Raw genomic sequence first — 20,365 nt, 5'->3', positions numbered from 1 at the left:
AAAATGCACACAAAATCGTCTAAAGCAAAAAATATAAAACATACTATATTTTCTCAACCAATCCTCACTATTCCCGTTTAGTTCCTGTAATGGACCTGCTGCGATTAAAACACCTGTGGCTAAGAGGCGGAGTGCTCAGTCAGAAGGCTAGTGAATACAAATTTCAAAAGGTCCATTACCCCTCCACAGAAAGAGAGAAATTTAGTCTCAGAAGAGGTTTCACAGGTACCCATTCAGATGAAGACGTTTATTCTCAGCGAGGAAAGGAAAGTGTAGGACCTGGTATAAGAGAGATGCCCTAATGTGGCTACCAGGTCCACATGAATTGGCCAATTTATTCGCTAAACGCTCTCATTTTTTCATATTTCTAGTGCAGTAATGCAGTTCAATTTTCATGCTACATGCTTGCATGTTTTAGCGCCGCAGTGTGCTGCCTTATTTATTTGACTGTATTTGAGTTGGTGACTCTAGGTTCAGCACCTGTTCACACTTAGTCTTTGGTTGGATGTGACGGTCAGTTTTTTGATCTTGTGTCATGTGACATCTAAGTAGTCAAGCTTTGGAGGCCCTTATCTAAAGGATGATCACCTGGTACCAATGGGTTCTTACTTCAGCCACTACTTAATAAAAGAATCCTGACAGGACACACGTAGAGTGTAGGATTAGAGAATTAGGGCAAGAAGGACGATCTGTTGGGAGAAAACTACCTCCAAGATGGTGACGGCCAAATTACCTGCTCCTTGTTCTATCCCAAACAGTTACACCAGCAGTGCTGTTCCTGTCTGTTTTTAGGTGATGCACCTGAGAAGTAGTAAAAATCCAGAAAACTCGGGAGCTGTTTAAGTAAAACTCACATTTACGTGCGGTGTGATAATTCTTGGCAGTTACCTCTTCTGACAGAGCATAAGCTTTAATAAACAGTAGCAGAAAACAATGGATGGTGGTGTGGGTTCTACTCAAGCCTTGTGCTAGCTGATCCTTTGGTGTTTGGGCTGCACTTACGCCACTTTTTATAATAGTGTAGAATCCTAACATCTGCCAAACTGCTTCCTTGCATTCACTATCACTGTATGTGCGCTATCACACCAGGTGCACATACAGAGCAGCAACCCCAGCTCCTACCATCACAAAGCCCTACTGAGCCAAAGCCCAGAGCAAGCCACGAACCCCAGAAGACAGTCCAGCCATAGTCAGCAACACAACCTGACAAAAGCCGAAATAAAGAAGATCTCAGAGAGCTGCAAGATGCAATACATAGAGGGTTGGGAGAGTTAATTAGAGAACTCCCAGAAAGTGACTATCTACCAGTCACTACGGAGGGACTATGTAACACCCCAGGGTCCTGGTTGTTACAGTGGCATTGCTTTCCTCACAGGGAGAGTGATGTCATGCTTGGAAGCAAGGAAGGATATCTTTCACCAGGTAAACACAAACATGCAACAGTTCACACTCCAGGCCAGAAGGGGGAGCTCTGATCCCGGATTAAGGGTGGCTCCCCTATAAATACATTCTGGTCTGGAGGGAAAGTGAGTAGGTCCAGGGAGACCAGAGAAGTCAGTTTGGTGCCAGACAGCAGACTGGAGCAGTCTGAGGCAGAGAGACGTGTTAAGGGCCGTGCAGCTAGAGTTGCTGCAGCTCCAGGATTAAGAGATACCAAAGAACGAACATTTTGTAGAGAACGTGCAGGAGAGAAAAGTACAGGCGAGTGACACCAGGGGAGCATAGCAACGATTTGGCTACCTCCCTGGCAGAGCGCAGATACCGGTAGCCGGAAGACCGAGGCTGTGTCGGACTCTAGGAGGCACAGCAGAAACCGGCAGGACAGCTGGATTACAAATCACCTGTCTGCTTTAACACCCAGGAGGCACAGTGGCACATAGAGCCCGGGTCATGATAGAGACCCTATAAAAAAGCTCGAGTCACCTGTCATACGGGTTTGTGTCCTACCTTTATGGAGGACAGAGAGGAACTGTGAGGACCTTGCTAGAAGCCATAGGCAGTAAGGGACTACAATACCAACGCGCTATGAGGAAGGCTTTCATCTCCACCTGGTAAAGGGGACTCCCAACTTGCTTGCAAGCCAGCCGGACCCTGCATGTACCTGTGATCTGGTACCCTGGACTGTGGCTGCCTGAGACAGTCAGGAAACCCGGTAAACAGACTGCAAACCTGTGTCTTCATTCTTTACTGCGCCATTCACCATCTCCATCTACACACCAGGAACCCTCGGGCCTACTTCACCTGTGGGAAGTTATAATATTTAGCGCCATAACATCACCCCAGAGGATCCCTTTAAGCAGCATCGGTCCCTACTGACCAAATACCACAGGTGACGTCACAAACAAACTTTATTCCAAAAACCCCTTTAAAGACTGTTCCTTTAACATGGGCGCCCAGGGCCACAGACCGGGTCACCGCCACCTTGACATCCCTCTTTGAGCCGACCGGACCCGGTACCGAGTAGCCCATGGCCCTGGCTGGCGTTCCAACTCACTCTGGCCCCATATCTGGAGAGGTTACATTACCCCAAAGACAGGCAGATCCTGAGTCTATACAGACTGTGTGCCCACAGTCTAGATGTGGAAACAGGGCGGCACCGACAGACATACAAGTCATGGGAGAACAAACTGTGCCAACACTGCCAGCTGGGGGCACTGGAGGACGAGGCGCACTTCCTGCTCCACTGCAACAAATACTCAGCAGTGAGGGCCTCCCACTTCCAGAGACTTTCCATTCACAATCCGGACTTCCCATCCATGGACGAGGAGAGGAAACTCTGCATCCTCCTGGGGGAAGAGGAATCAACAGTGGAGATCGCCGCCCAATACGTCACAATATGCCATAAGCTGAGAGGAGCGTAAAACACTAAATGGACTACTATTTCCCAAACTGTGCCCCCAACACCCCATTCCCATAATCCCCAATCCCCTCCCCTATCACATTTATTTTCCTTGCTTTGGGAACAATAAATGTATTTGGGCCTGCCAATAAAGCCTATTTGAATTTGAGTTTGAGTTGAGTTTGATTTTCACAGCCTAACTAATTAGGGTGAAGAACCAAATCATGTCAAACAATTAAAAAAAAGGTTTATAGTATATACTGTATATATAAAACTAAATATACCTTCTATGCATTCTGTGGTTTTTCGTATGAGAACATAATAAAAAAAATATGGTCCTTTGATGGTCTTAAAATTAGGTAAACACAATCTCAGATGAACACCAACTTATGACAAATTACACCATGTAATTGTCAGCTTAACAAAAACCTTGCCCAAATGAAGAAGCTTTGCAAGAAAAATTAGGCACACTGATAGCTTTCATAGGGATTAAGAGACTAAGTAGCCTCCAAATCTTATTAATCAAATGACCTTGATTAATGGTTCCTCAGCAAGTGTGACAGCCTCCATAAAAACAGAAGGTTTAGCAATTTGCTGGTCTAGGTTATTCAGGTGTCTGTTAATATAATGCCAAGGAGGAAAGACATAATCAATGATCTTGAAGAAGAAATATTTCCTTCTCAACAATCTAGGAAGGGTTTTAAGCCCATTTCCAAACAATGAACAGTTCATCTCTCTACATAGAGAAGTGGAAAACATTCAGACTAATTTACAGTCTTCTCAGTGGTGGACATTCCAGCAAATTCACTCCAAGGTCAGACTATGCTGCAGCTCAGACTCTAAAGGCCTCAGTTAGCATGTGAAATGTTAAAGTTCATGACAGTACAATTTAAAAAGGACTAAACAAATATGGATTGTTTGGAAGGGTGCCAGAAAAAAAAGCAAAAGGACAACATCTGCAAGGAGTTTGTATGCTCGTGTTTCCGTGGATTTCCTCCAGGTCCTCCGGTCACAGCAATTAGAGGCTGTAATGTGTGTAACGTGCTGATGGCTAAGTCGGGCGCTAGATAGCAATCATCCACCTTCTGCGAGCAGTCATACAATAGGGAGGGGATTTTAAACGACTTTCACTCACAACACACACACGTTTACAAAAGTCAATACTAGCGCATGGCCATGCGGCCATGCGAGCCTTAAATAGTTGCAGCACATTTAGGACCTTCAGAGAAGAACCAATGACCTAGCTGCAGTATCTGATCATGTGACCCTCGATCTCCACTGAGAGATCTTACTCTGGGCATGCTCAGAACGTGAAAAGCAGGACTTAGTCCCAGAAGCGTCTGCTTGCCGCTGCCCAGCACTGACTTCAATGGTAGAAGCAGGAAACGCAGCAGTAATTCTTAGCACAGAGTCAGACTGAGCGAGACGCTGGGATTGACGTCTCCGCTGAGCAGGTTCCACTGCGGCCAGAGAAGAATGGGAGACCATTACCCTTCCCCCCCCCCTCCTAGGGCCCCCTCCTCTTTGGGCCTCGCTACGTTCGAAGGCAGCAATGAGCTGCGGAGCCCGAATGTGCTCAACAGGCTCCCAGGACCTGTCCTCAGGGCCATAACCCTTCCAATCCACCAAATAGAATTTTTTACCACGTACCACCTTGTACCCCAAAATAGCGTTCACCTCGTAATCATCCGTAGACGAACCCGATGTCCTGGCAAATGACTCAGAAAACCGGGACATGTATGCGGGTTTCAAGAGGGACACATGAAAGGTGTCGGTGATACCCAAGCGTGGAGGAAGGGCCAGACGGTAGACCACAGGGTTAACCTGTTTGAGGACCTTGAAAGAACCTAAGTAGCGAGGCTCAAACTTAGTGGACTCAACTCGCAGCCTGATGTTACGGGCGGAGAGCCACACCAAGTTGCCAGGAGCAAAAGTCGGAGCGGGGCGCCGATGTGCATCGGCAGAGGACCTCATTCTCTCCTTGGAAGCCCGAATGGCATCCTGAGTGCGATCCTAAATGTCCCGTGCCTCCACAGCCCAGTCTGCCACCCTGGAATCGGCGAAAGACACGGGCATGGGCACAGGTACCCACGGATGCTGACCATAGTTAAGGAGGAATGGAGTCTGCCCAGTGGAGTCGGCTACAGCATTGTTCAGAGCAAACTCCGCCCACGATAGCAAAGATGCCCAGTCATCTTGCCTAGCAGATACAAAATGTTGCAGATATGTGACCAAGAACCCTGCCCCAGCAGGTGACACTGCCTTCCTGATGAACCCTCTTGCCAGATTCTCTTGAATGTACTGAGACATTGCCTCCATCTCCGGGAGAGATAACGGATAGACTCGACCCTGGGGAGGCTCAGCACCAGGCAAGAGATCAATAGGACAGTCATAGGGGCGATGGGGCGGAAGGGTCTCCACCACCTTTTTGGAGAACACGTCTGCATAAGACCAATATTGCTTGGGGAGAGAGGATAGATCTGTGGTACCTCTGTAGTAGCAACCTGAACGCACTCCCTCTGACACCTACCCCCACAAGATTCACCCCATCCCAGAATTCTGCCTGAGGACCACTCGATGTAAGGAGAGTGGTACCATAGCCAAGGTATCCCCAACAGGACCTCATCAATTCCCTCAGGAATGACGAGCAGAGATATAATCTCCTGATGGGATGGCGACATGGACAGAGTAAAAGGGATGGTCTGGTGTGTTATCTGTGAGGGCAGTGTCGACTCATTCACCACTCGTACCGTTACTGGTTGAGGTAGCATAGCCAGGGGTATTGCGTGACGTTGGGCGAAGGCAGAAGATGTAAAATTGCCCTCCGCCCCAGAATCCACGCAGAGCTCTACCGAGTGGGAGGATGAGCCTAACGTTATTGTCTGTTGTGAATTCTGCTCTTGGGCTCCCTCCGGTGGTTGTTGATGGTAGTGCAGTTATTCCTGAGCAGCAGTCTTGGACAGGTGTTTCTGCTAATTGCAATTCTGACTGGGGTATTTAGCTGTGCAGGACTCTTTAGTCCAGTAGTCAATGTTCCTTTGGAAGTGTTGGTCCTCTGCCTGGCCTCTCCTGCTTGCTGCCAATTCAGCAAAGATAAGTGTTTGCTTCATTTTTTTAGACACACTGCTGTGTGTTTATTTTCTGTGCTGATCTTGTTTCTATTTTGTTCCTGCTAGACTGTGCCTGATGTTTTTCTCAGTCTAGTTGGATTCGCTGGAGTCGCAGATATACTCTCCACATCTTTAGTTAGGTGGTGGAGTTTTTGTATTTTTCTGCTGTGGATATTTTGTAGTGTTTTATGCTGACCGCACAGTATCCTGTACTATCCTTTCCTATCTAGGTAGAAGTGGCCTCCTTTGCTTATCCCTGTTTTCTGTCTGCATGTGTCTTTTCCTCTCCTACTCACAGTCATTATTTGTGGGGGGCTACCTATCCTTTGGGGGTCTACTCTGAGGCAAGAGAGTTTTCCTATTTCCATCTTTAGGGATATTTAGTCCTTAGGCTGTGTCGAGGTGTCTAGGTCTGGTTAGGCACACCCCATGGCTACTTCTAGTTGCGATGATAGGATCAGGGTTTGCGGTCAGTAAAGTTACCACTGCTCCAGCGAAGGTCATTTCATGCTGCTCCAAGGCCACCTGATCATAATATTGTCCCCTTAAAGGACAATTTGGAGGCAAACGTCGCCGTGTCTAGTGTACCTCCACCTACTACCACTAGACGCTGACGTTTCCTCGACCGCTGGGAACATCTGGTGGCAAGATGTCCTAACTGCTGGCAAGCATGACAAACCTGGAGTGCACGAGCGGTCCGGGACTTAGATCCCGCTCGTGACACCTCCATGGCCTCATGTGACTCAGGAGCCTGCACTGGAGATTCCAAAGGTTTGGCGAAGGTGGGAGCCAGCCGAAACCTTTGCCTACACTGGGCTCGCACCAACCTCCGCTCGTAAAAACGGTGGTCAATACGAGTGGATACTGCTATTAATTCCTCCAGTGTGGCGGGAATCTCCCTAGTGGCCAGGGCATCCTTAACGTGGTCAGCCAGCCCCCTCCAAAATATAGGAATAAGGGCTTTATCCGTCCTAAAAAGACCTGTTTCAGAGTGCTCCGGAATAACGGAGCACTCTGCACCACATGATCGCTACGCTCCCACAGCGGCGTAGCCCACTCTAACGCCCTGTCTGACAGGAGAGACATGATAAACCCCACCTTTGCCCGCTCTGTAGGGAAACGAGAGGCCAGAAGCTCAAGATGTATAGAGCACTGACTCACGAAACCCCTACAAGACTTACTATCACCAGAAAATTTTTCTGGTAGCAGGAGGCGAAATAGAGTCGGTACAGGGGTGGTAGTGGACAAGGTAGCTGCAGCCACGCCAGCAGCCTGAACAGTGACAGCAGTGACATCCACAGCTGAGGTAGAATGCTCTAGAGCCGCCAACCTTCCCTCCAGCTGCTGGATGTGCCGCTGTAAACGCTGATCGTACGCCATTTACTAGCCAGACCTTGGCGCTAGTATTATGTTAGGACTGGCGGAACGCACCAAGTTTAAGATGTAAAGGTATTAGGTGCGTTCGCAGTCTGAGGTCCACTGTGCAGGTGAAAACTGCTGCTAGTAGAGACGGACGATATGGCGGTACAATGTGAATACACACATAGGTTAACTTCACCCTGTGTGAAGGAAGCGAACCCTGTTGCATCACAGGGCCGCGGTACCACACCAAGAGCGCAAGCAAGGAGTCTCAGAACTCAATCCCAAGACTCAGGATTTGAGTTCATAAAGACCTCATGCGCTCGACAACGCTACCGGAGTGTCAGAGAGACAGAAATAATATAATTTGAGAAGCACGAGAGTGCGTGCGGTGCCACACTGGCATATGGTATATTGCCCAGCCACGTAGTATATAGCACAGCCCACGTAATATACATAAGAACAAAAACAAGAGCTTTAGATTCCCAAATATAACTCATTAATAATGAATAAGTAATCACAAATGCAAAGAGAAATTCTGTAAAAAAATGTATATTTATTAATAATTAAATACGAACAAGGCAAACCAGTGCACATAATAAAAAACAAAAAAATACTGGACAGATCTAATGAACAATGATACAAACTGGCAGAGGCAGGCAATCCGTAAAATTAGCAAATGAAAAACCAAAGTTCTGGAGTTTTGTTTTTCTATATTTCCGGAGTTCACAGTCGGTTAGATAATTTTATATTTTGCTATACTTCAATTTTACAAATGCACCATCACCAAATATATTTAATTTTTTTTGTAACCTCAATTCCCCCCAAAAAAGTATGACGCTGTGTAACATAGAAACATGGAAAGAAAACAGGAATGCAATGAATTGGAAATCTATTGTACAGCAATATATTTTTAAAAAGTTGGAACAAGGGCATGTCTACCATTGTGTCGCATCCCCTATTCTTTTTATAACAGTCTGCACACGTCTGGAAAGTGAGGAGACCAATTGCTGGAGTTTTGGGAGAAAAATGGTGTCACGTTCTTGTCAGGGAGAATTCTAGCTGCTCAAAAGTCCTGGGTCTTTTTTCTTGATTTTTGGTTTCATAATGCGTCAAATGTTTTAAATTGGTCTGAACTGCAGTCGTCTGGTTCATCATCCGGACTCTTTCCAAATTTTACAAGACTTTCCCTGAAATGGACGTTGTCTGGATGGGAACATATGCTGGACTAACACCTCTATATAAAGTTAACACATTGATAATGACTTTCAAGGTATGCAAGCTGCCGCTTCCATAGGCCCTAATGCTGCCCCATGCCATCATGTATGCAGGAACTGTGTGCAGATAACAAGCTGGATGGTCCCTCTCCTCTTGAGTCTGCAGGACGCGGCGTTTGTGGTTTCCATAAAGATTTTCACATTTTGATTCACCTGACCACAGAACAGTTTTCCATTTTACCTCAGTCCTTTTTAAATGAGTTTTGGATCATAGAAGATGGCAGCGTTTCTGGATTGTGTTGATCTATGGCTTCTTCATTTGCATTTGTTGATTGCATAGTGAATTGTGTTCACAGACGACGATTTCTAAAAATGTTCCTGAGCCCATCCGGTAATTTGTACAACCAAATTATGCCTGTTTTCAATGCCGTGCCACCGGTGGGTTCATAGATAGCAAGCATCCAATATTGATCGCCGGCCTTGTCCTTTGTGTGACTTCTACAGAATCTCTGAATCTTAGGATTCATGGTGGGATATTCATGCTCATTGCAATTTTATATTTAGGAACATTTTTCAAAAATCATTCCACAATTTTTAGACTCAGTTGTTCATACAATTATTTCTTAGTCCCCTTAGGGGACTGGAACATGCGATGGTCCCATCGCGCATAGTAAAACTTATGGTCTCTTGTGAATGTTAGATAAAGGCTGTTCTTCAATGCTTCTGCTTATCACTGTGTGCTAAAAAAAGAATGAGGAGCAAGATATCTGTGCATGGCAGATATCACAGTAGCTTGTTTCCACCCACCAGCTCAGAGACAACTGCAAGTGAAAGCTAGAGCAGGCAGGGAATTGATGACAATGCAGGTTAGAAGTCATATACAGGTCAGAAAGTGTTATTCCTTATTACTGATGAGCGAGTATACTCGTTGCTCGGGTTTTCCCGAACACGCTTGGGTGGTCTCCGAGTATTTGTAACTGCTTGGAGATTTACTTTTCCTTGCCGCAGCTGCATGATTTATGGCTGCTAGACAAGCTGAATACTCAGGCTGGGTAGCAGCCATAAATCATGCAGCTGCGGCAAGGAAAACTAAATCTCCGAGCAGCTACAAATACTCGGAGACCACCCAAGCGTGCTCGTGAAAACCCGAGCAACGAGTATACTCGCTCATCACTACTCCTTATACATTATATATTATATACATAAGACTGCTTATTCTGAAGTTAATTGAACGAACGAATACTGCGGATACCGTTTAAAGGGAATCTATCAGTAGGATAAATCCTAAGCTGTCTACATGGACACGCAGGTAATAGAAAATTGGAAAAAATGATACCTTTATATCCAAGATCAGATGTCTTATTCCAGAGAAATCCACGTTTTTCCTAATATATAAATGATCTGCTAAGATCTATAGGCCAGACATAGATCTCCATAAATATCTTCCTCCAGAGGTTATTTTAGATTAAAAGAGGCGTTACCAGTTCGAAACATGTGATGAATCTGACGATCAATAGTCTTCTCCCATCATCACACATAGGTCAAGGAAATCTGTGTCCCGTCCATAGATCTTAAAAGCTCCTTTAAAAATGTAGAAAAATGTAGATTTGTCTGAAATAAAATATCGGATTGCAGATATCAAGGTATCATTTTATTCAACTTTTCATGGCATGCATGTGCATGTAGACGGCTAACTTCTAACTTTTCTGTGCCTTAGAAAATTGAAAAAATAGCATTTGCTGTTTCACTTATTCCAGATCCTGCAGCATAACGAAGAAAAAAAAAGACTAGGAAATAAATGTTTGCTATATAGTAGCACAATGTTCAAGATTCTCTCCTCTAATTCTCAGCGCATCAGCTTTCTGCAATACCTCGATGCACCAGTAGAGGGACCTATAGCTGGTATTTTCTAGCTCTTACACGCTTTCACTCCATATGTTCTTTTCTGAATTTCACATTTGCTAAAAAAATGGCTTTATTATGTAATTAGCTCTCCCATGCTTGTTTAATATATACTGTATGCATGAGTGTAGTCTCTTTAAGGCAAGGACCTATCTGCTTTTATGTAAAGTTTGGCAAAAAGAGACATTTTATTGGAATGATAGGAGTCACGAGCTGGCTACCTTGTAAGCTAACGTCTCCAAACAGCGGGTCAGAATATTTACATTTAGAACACAGTAGTGCTGTTCACAGTTTAATGGGAACCAGTCAAGTATCTTATCCTGATAGCAGCATTATGATAAAGTTTTTGAAGTTAGAGCGCAATGTTTCTTTGTCTTAAATAAAAGTTCAATATTCAGCTGGAAATGAGCCAGAACTAGTCCGGTGAAGAATCGCTTCCATTAGACAAGTCGTGGTTTGGCGCCTCTAATTATGCGCCCCACTTGGTGTGATTGAATCTTCCAAACACTCTACTTCATGGCCGAACCATCGGAAAACGTGCACATGTGCGCTGTGCCGGCGATCTTACCATGAAGTGAATTATATAAAGGCGATCAATCACATCACACTTCATGGAAGGACTGAAGCCTTCATGGAAGGATATTCGCGAGATATGCAGAGGTCCTGCCATGAAATCGAGTTTTAGGAAGATTTCATTCATGCCTAGGCGATCAAGAATAGAGGAGGCAAGCCATGGCTAGTCTGGAGGAAGCAAAACCCCCCTGTACTGGTCTTGGCCCATTTAGGATATTTTGACACATAAAGGGACATCAGAAGGAGGTAGCACTTCTGTCATTGGCTGGAATGGCGGAATAAATTAGTCATTTGCACTAACGAGGTCAGTCGTTGACCTTCAGAATTTCCCTGGATGACTGCATGGAGTCAAGGTATCTACTCCACAGGCACTTATATCCTACAATGGTCACTGTCCTTTCATAATCAATAGTGCAAACACATATAAGATAAGAAACCTTTTCTCCCTAGAACCAATCTCCTGCGCCATGAGCTCCTCGTTCAATCTTAAACACAGGTAAAGTCAGTCTTGGTCAATTAAAAGAGGGTGCCAGATGACAGTGAGCTGTCAGAGTGCAGCTGCCTAATGAGGTCTATGAAGAGGGAAAGGGAAGGAGGAGCAGAGTGAAAGAGAGAGACACCGAAAGGTGATGCTGCAGCTTTGTAAAAACTGCTCTATGTCACCCCACTGCTGGATCCTCAGCTGTACTACCAGTGGCGTACCGTCCATAGTGGAAGCCCACACGGCCACAATGAGGCCTGTGAGTTGGGGGTTGGTTAGAGCCCCCTCATCTTCCCTGTCATCACAATTTCAGTGGTATCTTCAACCTCAGGATACGGAGAGAGTTGAATAGAATGGTTGATCAGGGGGCTGAAGGCCCTGTGATTCACCATTTACTGCTGCATGCGCCTGTGAGTTTGAGACTCCGTTCACCATGTCACAACATTGCACCTGCTGTGCTGAAGCCTCAGCACTCACACTACACAGACCGGAGCAGCACACCGGTGTAACAGGGCATGTTAAGTAGTGTTTTTTTATTTTTATTTTTTAAACTGTCAATAATTGTCCGTAATATAGCAGAGATTCCACAGAAAAATGTTTTGTTCAACATGGAGAAGGAGATTACCCATATGGTGTTCTGCAATGTGTGCTATATGTTTACAGGCTTAAAAAACCCCAAAGGTATGAACTGGGATGTAAATTGGCGTGCATGCAGCATGTAAGCGGATGTTCACACTAGCCACTGAACAGAAAATAACAAAGACAGAAACATAATGATTAGATACACTGCAGTACATAAATGAATAGCATAGTGCATGATATGTTTTAATATTAGAGTTAGGACTCTCCCAATTATGCTAGATTAGATATTGGAAAAAAAAGTTTTGACAGTGAGGGTAATCAATGAGTGGAACAGGCTGCCATGAGAGGTGGTGAGTTCTCCTCCAATGGAAATCTTCAAACAGGGGCTGGACAGACATCAGTCTGGGATGGTTTAGTGAATCCTGCATTGAGCAGGGGGTTGGACATGATGACCCTGGAGGTCCCTTCCAACATTCTATTATTCTAAGAATTGTGGGAGCCATCATGTTGACAGCCAATCATACTGATTGGGCCCTGAGCGTAGGGCTGTGGGGGCCATTATACTGAGTTGGCGACTAGTTGGGGGCAATACTACTGAGTGTAGACAGTTTGTGAGCAATTATACTGAGTTGCGGGCTGGTGATGGCCATAATACTCAGTGGGTGGTTGGTGGTGGACTGTGAGGGTCTCCATATTGAGTAGGGGCTTCAATCTGAGTGGTTTGCTGTGGGGTTTCACATTTTGTTTGGGAGTCTTCATTTTGTGTTGGGTGTCTGTGGTGGCCCTAATTCTGTGTGAGGGGTTGTGGACATCCTTATGCTGAGTGGTGGGCTTCGGGGGCTATCATACTGAGTGGGCAGTTCTGAAGCCATTATACTGAGTGGGAAGTTGTGTGGGACATTATACTTTGTGAGGGGATGTGGGGTCATTATATTGAGCAGGGGGCTGTGATAGCCCCCACACTGAGTAGAGGCCCTTGATCTGTTGGGGGCTGTGGAGGCCTTAATCTTGAGTGAGAGGCTGTATATTCATTTCAGGCTGTGAGTTCCCTTATAATAAGTAGGATGCTATGGGGGCTGTCATACTGAGTATGGGGGCTGTAGGGACACTCATGCTGAGTAGAGGTTTGTGTTTGTGAAGGCCTTCATTATGATTAGGGACATCATACCGAAAGGCCATCATTCTGTGTTGGGGCCATGAATCTGTGTGTGTTGGAGGGAGATTGTGAAGATATCATACTATGGAGGGGGGAACTTTATGGACTTCCAACTGTGGGGTTATTATATTATGTTGATGGCATCATTCATTGCTGGAGGAACTGTGGAGTCATCACATACTATACTGTACATATGGAATGAAAATGTGGGGGGATTCACTGTGGAAATACCATACTCAGTGTGTGAGGGTGGGGGCATTTTTGAGAACTCCATACTCTGAAGTGGCCATAAAAGGGTTATCGGTGGTGAGAACACTAAGGTGCTTTAATACATGTTGTTCTTCTAGTTTGTAAAAGTTGGGAAATATGACTCCACCAAATATATATTTCTGTTGTTTTTTTTGTGGGGGAGAGGTCTAATTGAAACTTTTGCTATTGGGCCCTTCCATTTCTTTGTGTGACACGGTATACTGCTGTATAATGTCCTCCATATTGCTGTTTCTGAAGGTGTGCTACAAAGAGACAGGAGAGCAGGAATCCCTCATGTCTGTGTGTCCTGGGTATGGGAGATATCATAGCAGCTGGTCTCCAACCACTAGCTCAGAAACAACTGAAAATTAGAGATGGAGCTTACAGAGGGAGAAACTTTAAGATAAATTCACATTGAGTCTGCTGTCCTGTTGTCTGGCAATATAGCTCTGTGCCAAGGTTATGACTCAGCCTAAATGTGAATTTTACTACTCAATGTAAAAAAAAAGTCGCCAATATATAATAGTTGGTCAATGAGGCCGGGCCAAGTAATGACCTGCCCCTGAAAATCTGCTCTAAGGCATATTTTCCTGACAACCTATTCTTGCGCACTACCGCACAATTCACCGGGGACCCCTATCATACAGTTATAATCTATTCTATTGTGGGCAGCACGGTGGCGCAGTGGTTAGCACAGCAGCCTTGCAGCGCTGGGGTCCTAGGTTCTAATCCCACTCAGGACAACATCTGCAAAGAGTTTGTATGTTCTCTCCGTGTTTGCGTGGGTTTCCTCCGGGCACTCCGGTTTCCTCCCACATTCCAAAGACATACTGATAGGGAATCTAGATTGTGAGCCCCATCTGGGACAGTGATGATAATGTGTGCAAAATGTAAAGCGCTGCGGAATATGTTAGCGCTATATAAAAATAAAGATTATTATTATTATTATTATTATTATTCTGTTGGGACCAAAAAAGTCATACCCCTTTCTAAAGTTCACACTGGATTTCTGTAAAAATCCTTATTTCTCTAATTATCTACTGTATGCCTCTGTTTTTCAGATGTCTCCATTCAAGCTTCTCAGAATATCTGCTCTCCTGGTGTCAAGTTCTTTACGATGTTTTTGAGTGATAACGTTATGCAAGTCCTATGTGATCAGTTCACTGAAGATGCAGGTAATCTAAAGTGTGGATGATGTAAAGAGAGTCGGTCGGAAGACTTCTCCCCACTAATCCAATAAAAGTGTCATGTAGTCAAATTCTATAGGTATGAAAACACATTCCATTGGCACTGATAAACTTGGAAGTACATAGAAAAGGTGTTAAAGAGGTTTTCTTATTTTTAGTTTTTGGTATAAACGAGAAGCTTTCCGAATTTCTTGAAGAAAATGTGATTTTTTTTTTGTGCTCTTTTTTCAATGGCATGGGTGTTCCATGTGCTAAAGAGAGAAAGGAGAATAAAAATCTGTCATGTCTGTGCGCAATCATAGCAGCTGGTCTCCACTCACTAGCTCAGAGACAACTAAAAAGTAGTGATAGACTTTGCACAGGGTAAATCGGGTGAAAAAGCAGAATTCAAGTCATAAAATGGCCAGAGATAAAAAATTTTCTCACGTACACACATATCACAGCTTAAAAGTTATCTTAGATCTTTCATTTACTTAGCACTGTAATGTTTCTGACATGTACATGAATATTATTTACATTTTGGAATGTCACCCTCGGTCCAGATGGTTATGTCAGCCAATGTTTAATTGCTTCTAATAAGTTTTAACAAATTTTCTTCCATTAGGTGATGGTGGCATTTTTATTGTCTACAAAGCCCTTGAGTCCAGCTTAAAAAGGAATATATTGTTTTCTTCCGAAGCCTCAGAAGATAATGGTTACAAGATTGTAGTCAATTCGAGGGTGGTTACTGGTGCCATTAAAAGAAAGCTAACCTCCAATGTGACCTTCATACTTGCTCATATTGAGGTTCGTATAATTAGGATTAGGTTTGTGAAAAAAGAGTGTGCAATGTATGGTAAAGGGGTTGTTCAATACTAAACAACTTCTGCGTAATTAATTCAGTGCCTTTTGGAAAATAAAAATAATGACTTTGATTAAACACCGGCTATTTTCTCACTGGTCTTTATGACGTGTGATTCATCATCAAAAGGCATACACGTAGAGGCTGGAGTAACATTTGATGAGTGGGGTTCACCACCGATCCCACTCCAGCTCCCTTTTTCGGAGCTGGGGCTAGAAAGCGCCCCCCAAAAATTGACTTTTCAACATTTTTCCACTCAAAATTTGCCAAATATTCTGTGATAAATCATTCCCAATGTCTACTCACCTCCAGCTGCTCTTGCATGTGTATAACATGGCATTGCCCACCTAACCGTTGCAGCCAATCACCATCCACTGACTGGCTGCAACCTTTTACTATTTTGTCAGAACAGGCTTTCTCTTTCATAGAATTTTGATAAGCTGCAGCCAATCAGAGGCCAGTGATTGCCTGCAGAGGTCACATGACATAACAATGTAATGTCACCTGCCAGAAACAGCAGTTCCGATAGTGCTTGAACAGCGCTGCTGCAGGATAAGGGTTGGCAGCCATTGTCATTGAATTGATTAGGCTGGGTATGGTAAGTCAAGTAGTGGACAACCCCATTAAAGGTAACCTGTCATAAAAAATTTACATCTCAAACTGTCACAGACCAGGATGATAGCAGTTTGATAATGTGCTTCTATATTCTGGGTGGTTTTGTATAACCTAGAGAAGGAATTTTCAAGTGAGCGTATTTGGCTTTCAAATCACATGTAAAATGTCAAGGAGGTGGAGCCACTACCCTGAACAGTCACTTTGGTTGGTTTCCCTGCCGGGTTGACTGTCTAAGAGTTCATGGTTCTATCAGTCTCTTGAGATTTTGCATCAACTGATCGAACAATTGCAGTGAACGTAAAAGCTGTAGGAAATCCCTCTGTCATTCCGTCCCATTCAACTGCAAGAATGGAGACACTTCCTTGTATATTGATTTCGTTCATAATATACAGTGCCTACAAGTAGTATTCAACCCCCTGCAGATTTAGCAGGTTTACACATTTGGAATTAACTTGGCATTGTGACATTTGGACTGTAGATCAGCCTGGAAGTGTGAAATGCACTGCAGCAAAAAAGAATGTTATTTCTTTGTTTATTTTTTTTTTTAAATTGTGAAAAGTCTTTTCAGAGGGTCATTTATTATTCAACCCCTCAACCCACCAGAATTCTGTTTGGTTCCCCTAAAGTATTAAGAAGTAGTTCAGGCACAAAGAACAATGAGCTTCACATGTTTGGATTAATTATCTCTTTTTCCAGCCTTTTCTGACTATTTAAGACCCTCCCCAAACTTGTGAACAGCACTCATACATGGTCAACATGGGAAAGACAAAGGAGCATTCCAAGGCCATCAAAGACAAGATCGTGGAGGGTCACAAGGCTGGCAAGGGGTACAAAACCCTTTCCAAGGAGTTGGGCCTACCTGTCTCCACTGTTGGGAGCATCATCCGGAAGTGGAAGGCTTATGGAACTACTGTTAGCCTTCCACGGCCTGGACAGCCTTTGAAAGTTTCCTCCCGTGCCGAGGCCAGGCTTGTCCGAAGAGTCAAGGCTAACCCAAGGACAACAAGGAAGGAGCTCCGGGAAGATCTCACGGCAGTGGGGACATTGGTTTCAGTCAATACTATAAGTAACGTACTCCACCGCAATGGTCTCCGTTCCAGACGAGCCCGTAAGGTACCTTTACTTTCAAAGCGTCATGTCAAGGCTCATCTACAGTTTGCTCATGATCACTTGGAGGAATCTGAGACTGACTGGTTCAAGGTTCTCTGGTCTGATGAGACCAAGATCGAGATCTTTGGTGCCAACCACACACGTGACGTTTGGAGACTGGATGGCACTGCATTCGACCCCAAGAATACCATCCCTACAGTCAAGCATGGTGGTGGCAGCATCATGCTGTGGGGCTGTTTCTCAGCCAAGGGGCCTGGCCATCTGGTCCGCATCCATGGGAAGATGGATAGCACGGCCTACCTGGAGATTTTGGCCAAGAACCTCCGCTCCTCCATCAAGGATCTTAAGATGGGTCGTCATTTAATCTTCCAACAAGACAACGACCCAAAGCACACAGCCAAGAAAACCAAGGCCTGGTTCAAGAGGCAAAAAATCAAGGTGTTGCAGTGGCCTAGTCAGTCTCCTGACCTTAACCCAATTGAAAACTTGTGGAAGGAGCTCAAGATTAAAGTCCACATGAGACACCCAAAGAACCTAGATAACTTGGAGAAGATCTGCATGGAGAAGTGGGCCAAGATAACTCCAGAGACCTGTGCCGGCCTGATCAGGTCTTATAAAAGACGATTATTAGCTGTAATTGCAAACAAAGGTTATTCCACAAAATATTAAACCTAGGGGTTGAATAATAATTGACCCACACTTTTATGTTTAAAATTTATAAAAATTTAACTGAGCAACAAAACTTTTTGGTTTGTAAGATTTATGCATCTGTTAATAAATCCTGCTCTTGTTTGAAGTTTGAAGGCTCTAACTTATTTGCATCTAATTAAACCTGCTAAATCTGCAGGGGGTTGAATACTACTTGTAGGCATTGTAGCTATCCACAGTGTTTCTACATGTAAGGCTACGTTCACATTTGCGTTGTTGGGCGCAGCGTCGGTGACGGATACCGACGCATGCGTCATGCGCCCCTATCTTTAACATGGGGGGCGCATGGACATGCGCCAGTATGCGTTGTCATGCGTTGTATGACACATGCGTTTTTTTTGGCGCACCAGACAGGACGCGGACGACGCTACAAGTGGCAGTTTTGATGCGTCACATTTCCGAAGAAAAACGCATGCAACGCAACTGCGTCGTAAATGCGCCAAAAATACACATTAGTGTCTATGAAAAACGCATAGGGCGCAGGTGTCTGCGTTGAGCCACGTTTTTTGACGCATGCGCCTTTTGACTTAATGTATTTTTTGGGGGCGTTTTTGATCTTCAATTGTATAGGATAACGCATGCGTCAAAAAACACTGCGTTGTGTATGCATTTGACATGCATTGTGCATTGCGTCCAATAACGCAAATGTGAACGTAGCCTTAGACATCCACTATAAATGATTACCTTGTCAACAAATGTCTTAATCTGTTTTCATTTCAGGATCCCAAACCTTTTCACAATCTGGTCTGTGTGTTCTGGGACCCAATGGACAATCGATGGAGCGAAAATGGATGCACAACTGAATATTCCAAGTGTAATCGCACACACACGACCTGCTCCTGCAACCATTTATCCAGCTTTGCGTTACTTATGGCACCATATGGAATCGAGGTGATTGAGGGATATGTACTGGAAATGATACTGTTTAAGCCACTCTTTATGGGTCTGTACTGGTGCTGGCATATCCTACCAGCAGAACCAGCTATCATGGTGCTCAGACAGGGTATGACAGTGCCGCCTGATACTACCAGGTGTAACATGAGCTACCAGATGCAGAAACAATGAGGATAGTTCTGTGAAATCTTCGGAGAAAAAGGTAGCGGCACCAGACAACTTAGAAAGGTTCCATGGAAGGATGAATTAATACCACACTTTAGAGCTACAGCGGCTGATTGAACAGTGTTAGGTGCTCTGCATTGAGTTTACAATATTTTCAATGTGGAAAAAAGAATTAGGGCGGAATTCACCATGTCGAGAAATGTGTAATAGCCCTTTTATTCCATACTGTGGGATTTGGACATTGACTCGTGTCAATGCAGGTTTCAGAGGCATGTGGGGAGAGGTAGAGTGGGCGACGGCCGTTTTGCATAACAGCGCTTCAACGGGTCCCCACCAGTATTATAAATGGCACTTGGCAGATGAAGGCCTGTTACATATTTTATGTTGAGCATCAAATCTACTAAAATCACACAAAAGGCCATATTAGTACTATTCCTTAGTATTTTCTTTTTCTTCACAGCATGATCAAGGTCTTTCCATTGTTTCACACATTGGCCTAAGTTTATCTGTTTTCTGCCTGGCGCTGTCTCTTCTCACGTTCATCCTCTGTCGCTCGTTGCGAAGCTCACACACCTCTGTCTTGACGGCTATGTGTAGTTGTCTTTTCCTGGGACAACTTCTGTTTCTGGTGGGAATCCAACAAACATGTTTCAAGGTAAGCGGTCCAAAATCTCTGATGACCATCTGTAACGACATTACATTTAAAATGAAAAGCTGTGAAACAGACACATTGAAGGATGTTCTCATCTCCGACATTTATGCAGTATCTGCAGGATCATGGTATATTTTACATACGTCTGATTTCACCTTCTTCTCCATTATCTACAGATCCTCTGCTCTATCATTGCTGGAGCGCTCCACTTCTTATTCCTCTGTGCATTCTGTTGGATGTTCATAGAGAGTGTTCTGTTGTTTATGACAGTCCGTAACCTCCGAGCTGTGAATTATATGACGTCTCGAAAGTCAAATTTCCCAATGATGTGTTTGCTGGGATTTGGGGTTCCTACTGTCATTGTTGGGATCTCTGCAGCAGTCCGGCCAGATGCCTATGGCACCAAGACATAGTAAGACCCTTTTAGTCTTTTCTAGGTCTATTCCAATGTCACTGCCGTATACTATTCAAGTGTTTTATTAGATATACTGTATATTTGTTGTTCTATCATTATTAAGGTAACAGATGCCCAATAGAATGACAATTATTCAAGAATATTTCAACATCTCATAACGAATAAAGGAAAAGGCATCCTGCTTATCATAAATTATAAATCTAGGCCACTGTATAAGCCACACATGGCGACATCCTATCCCAAAGCCATTGGTGATAATGTTGAGTTGGGCTCTCTTTTGTGGCTGTTGTGCTCTCTTTTGTTCCGATTA

The 20,365-nt window shown here is 44.3% G+C and overlaps 1 protein-coding gene across 1 annotated transcript in view; it reads left to right on the top strand.

The window, feature by feature from the left end:
* LOC138677011 (adhesion G protein-coupled receptor E3-like) overlaps positions 1 to 20,365 on the top strand; it is a 148,397-nt gene that overhangs the window by 109,780 nt on the left and 18,252 nt on the right. The window contains exons 11-15 of the mRNA XM_069766787.1: positions 14,530 to 14,643; positions 15,260 to 15,441; positions 18,650 to 18,820; positions 19,449 to 19,643; positions 19,817 to 20,052. Coding sequence (XP_069622888.1) covers positions 14,530 to 14,643; positions 15,260 to 15,441; positions 18,650 to 18,820; positions 19,449 to 19,643; positions 19,817 to 20,052 — 898 coding nt within the window. The remainder of the gene's footprint in view (positions 1 to 14,529; positions 14,644 to 15,259; positions 15,442 to 18,649; positions 18,821 to 19,448; positions 19,644 to 19,816; positions 20,053 to 20,365) is intronic.

Source organism: Ranitomeya imitator, chromosome 4 (assembly GCF_032444005.1).
Source record: "Ranitomeya imitator isolate aRanImi1 chromosome 4, aRanImi1.pri, whole genome shotgun sequence".
NCBI classification, from domain to species: Eukaryota; Metazoa; Chordata; class Amphibia; order Anura; family Dendrobatidae; genus Ranitomeya; species Ranitomeya imitator.
Note: the sequence above shows the minus strand (reverse complement) of the source record. Positions and strands in the feature narration are given on the sequence as shown.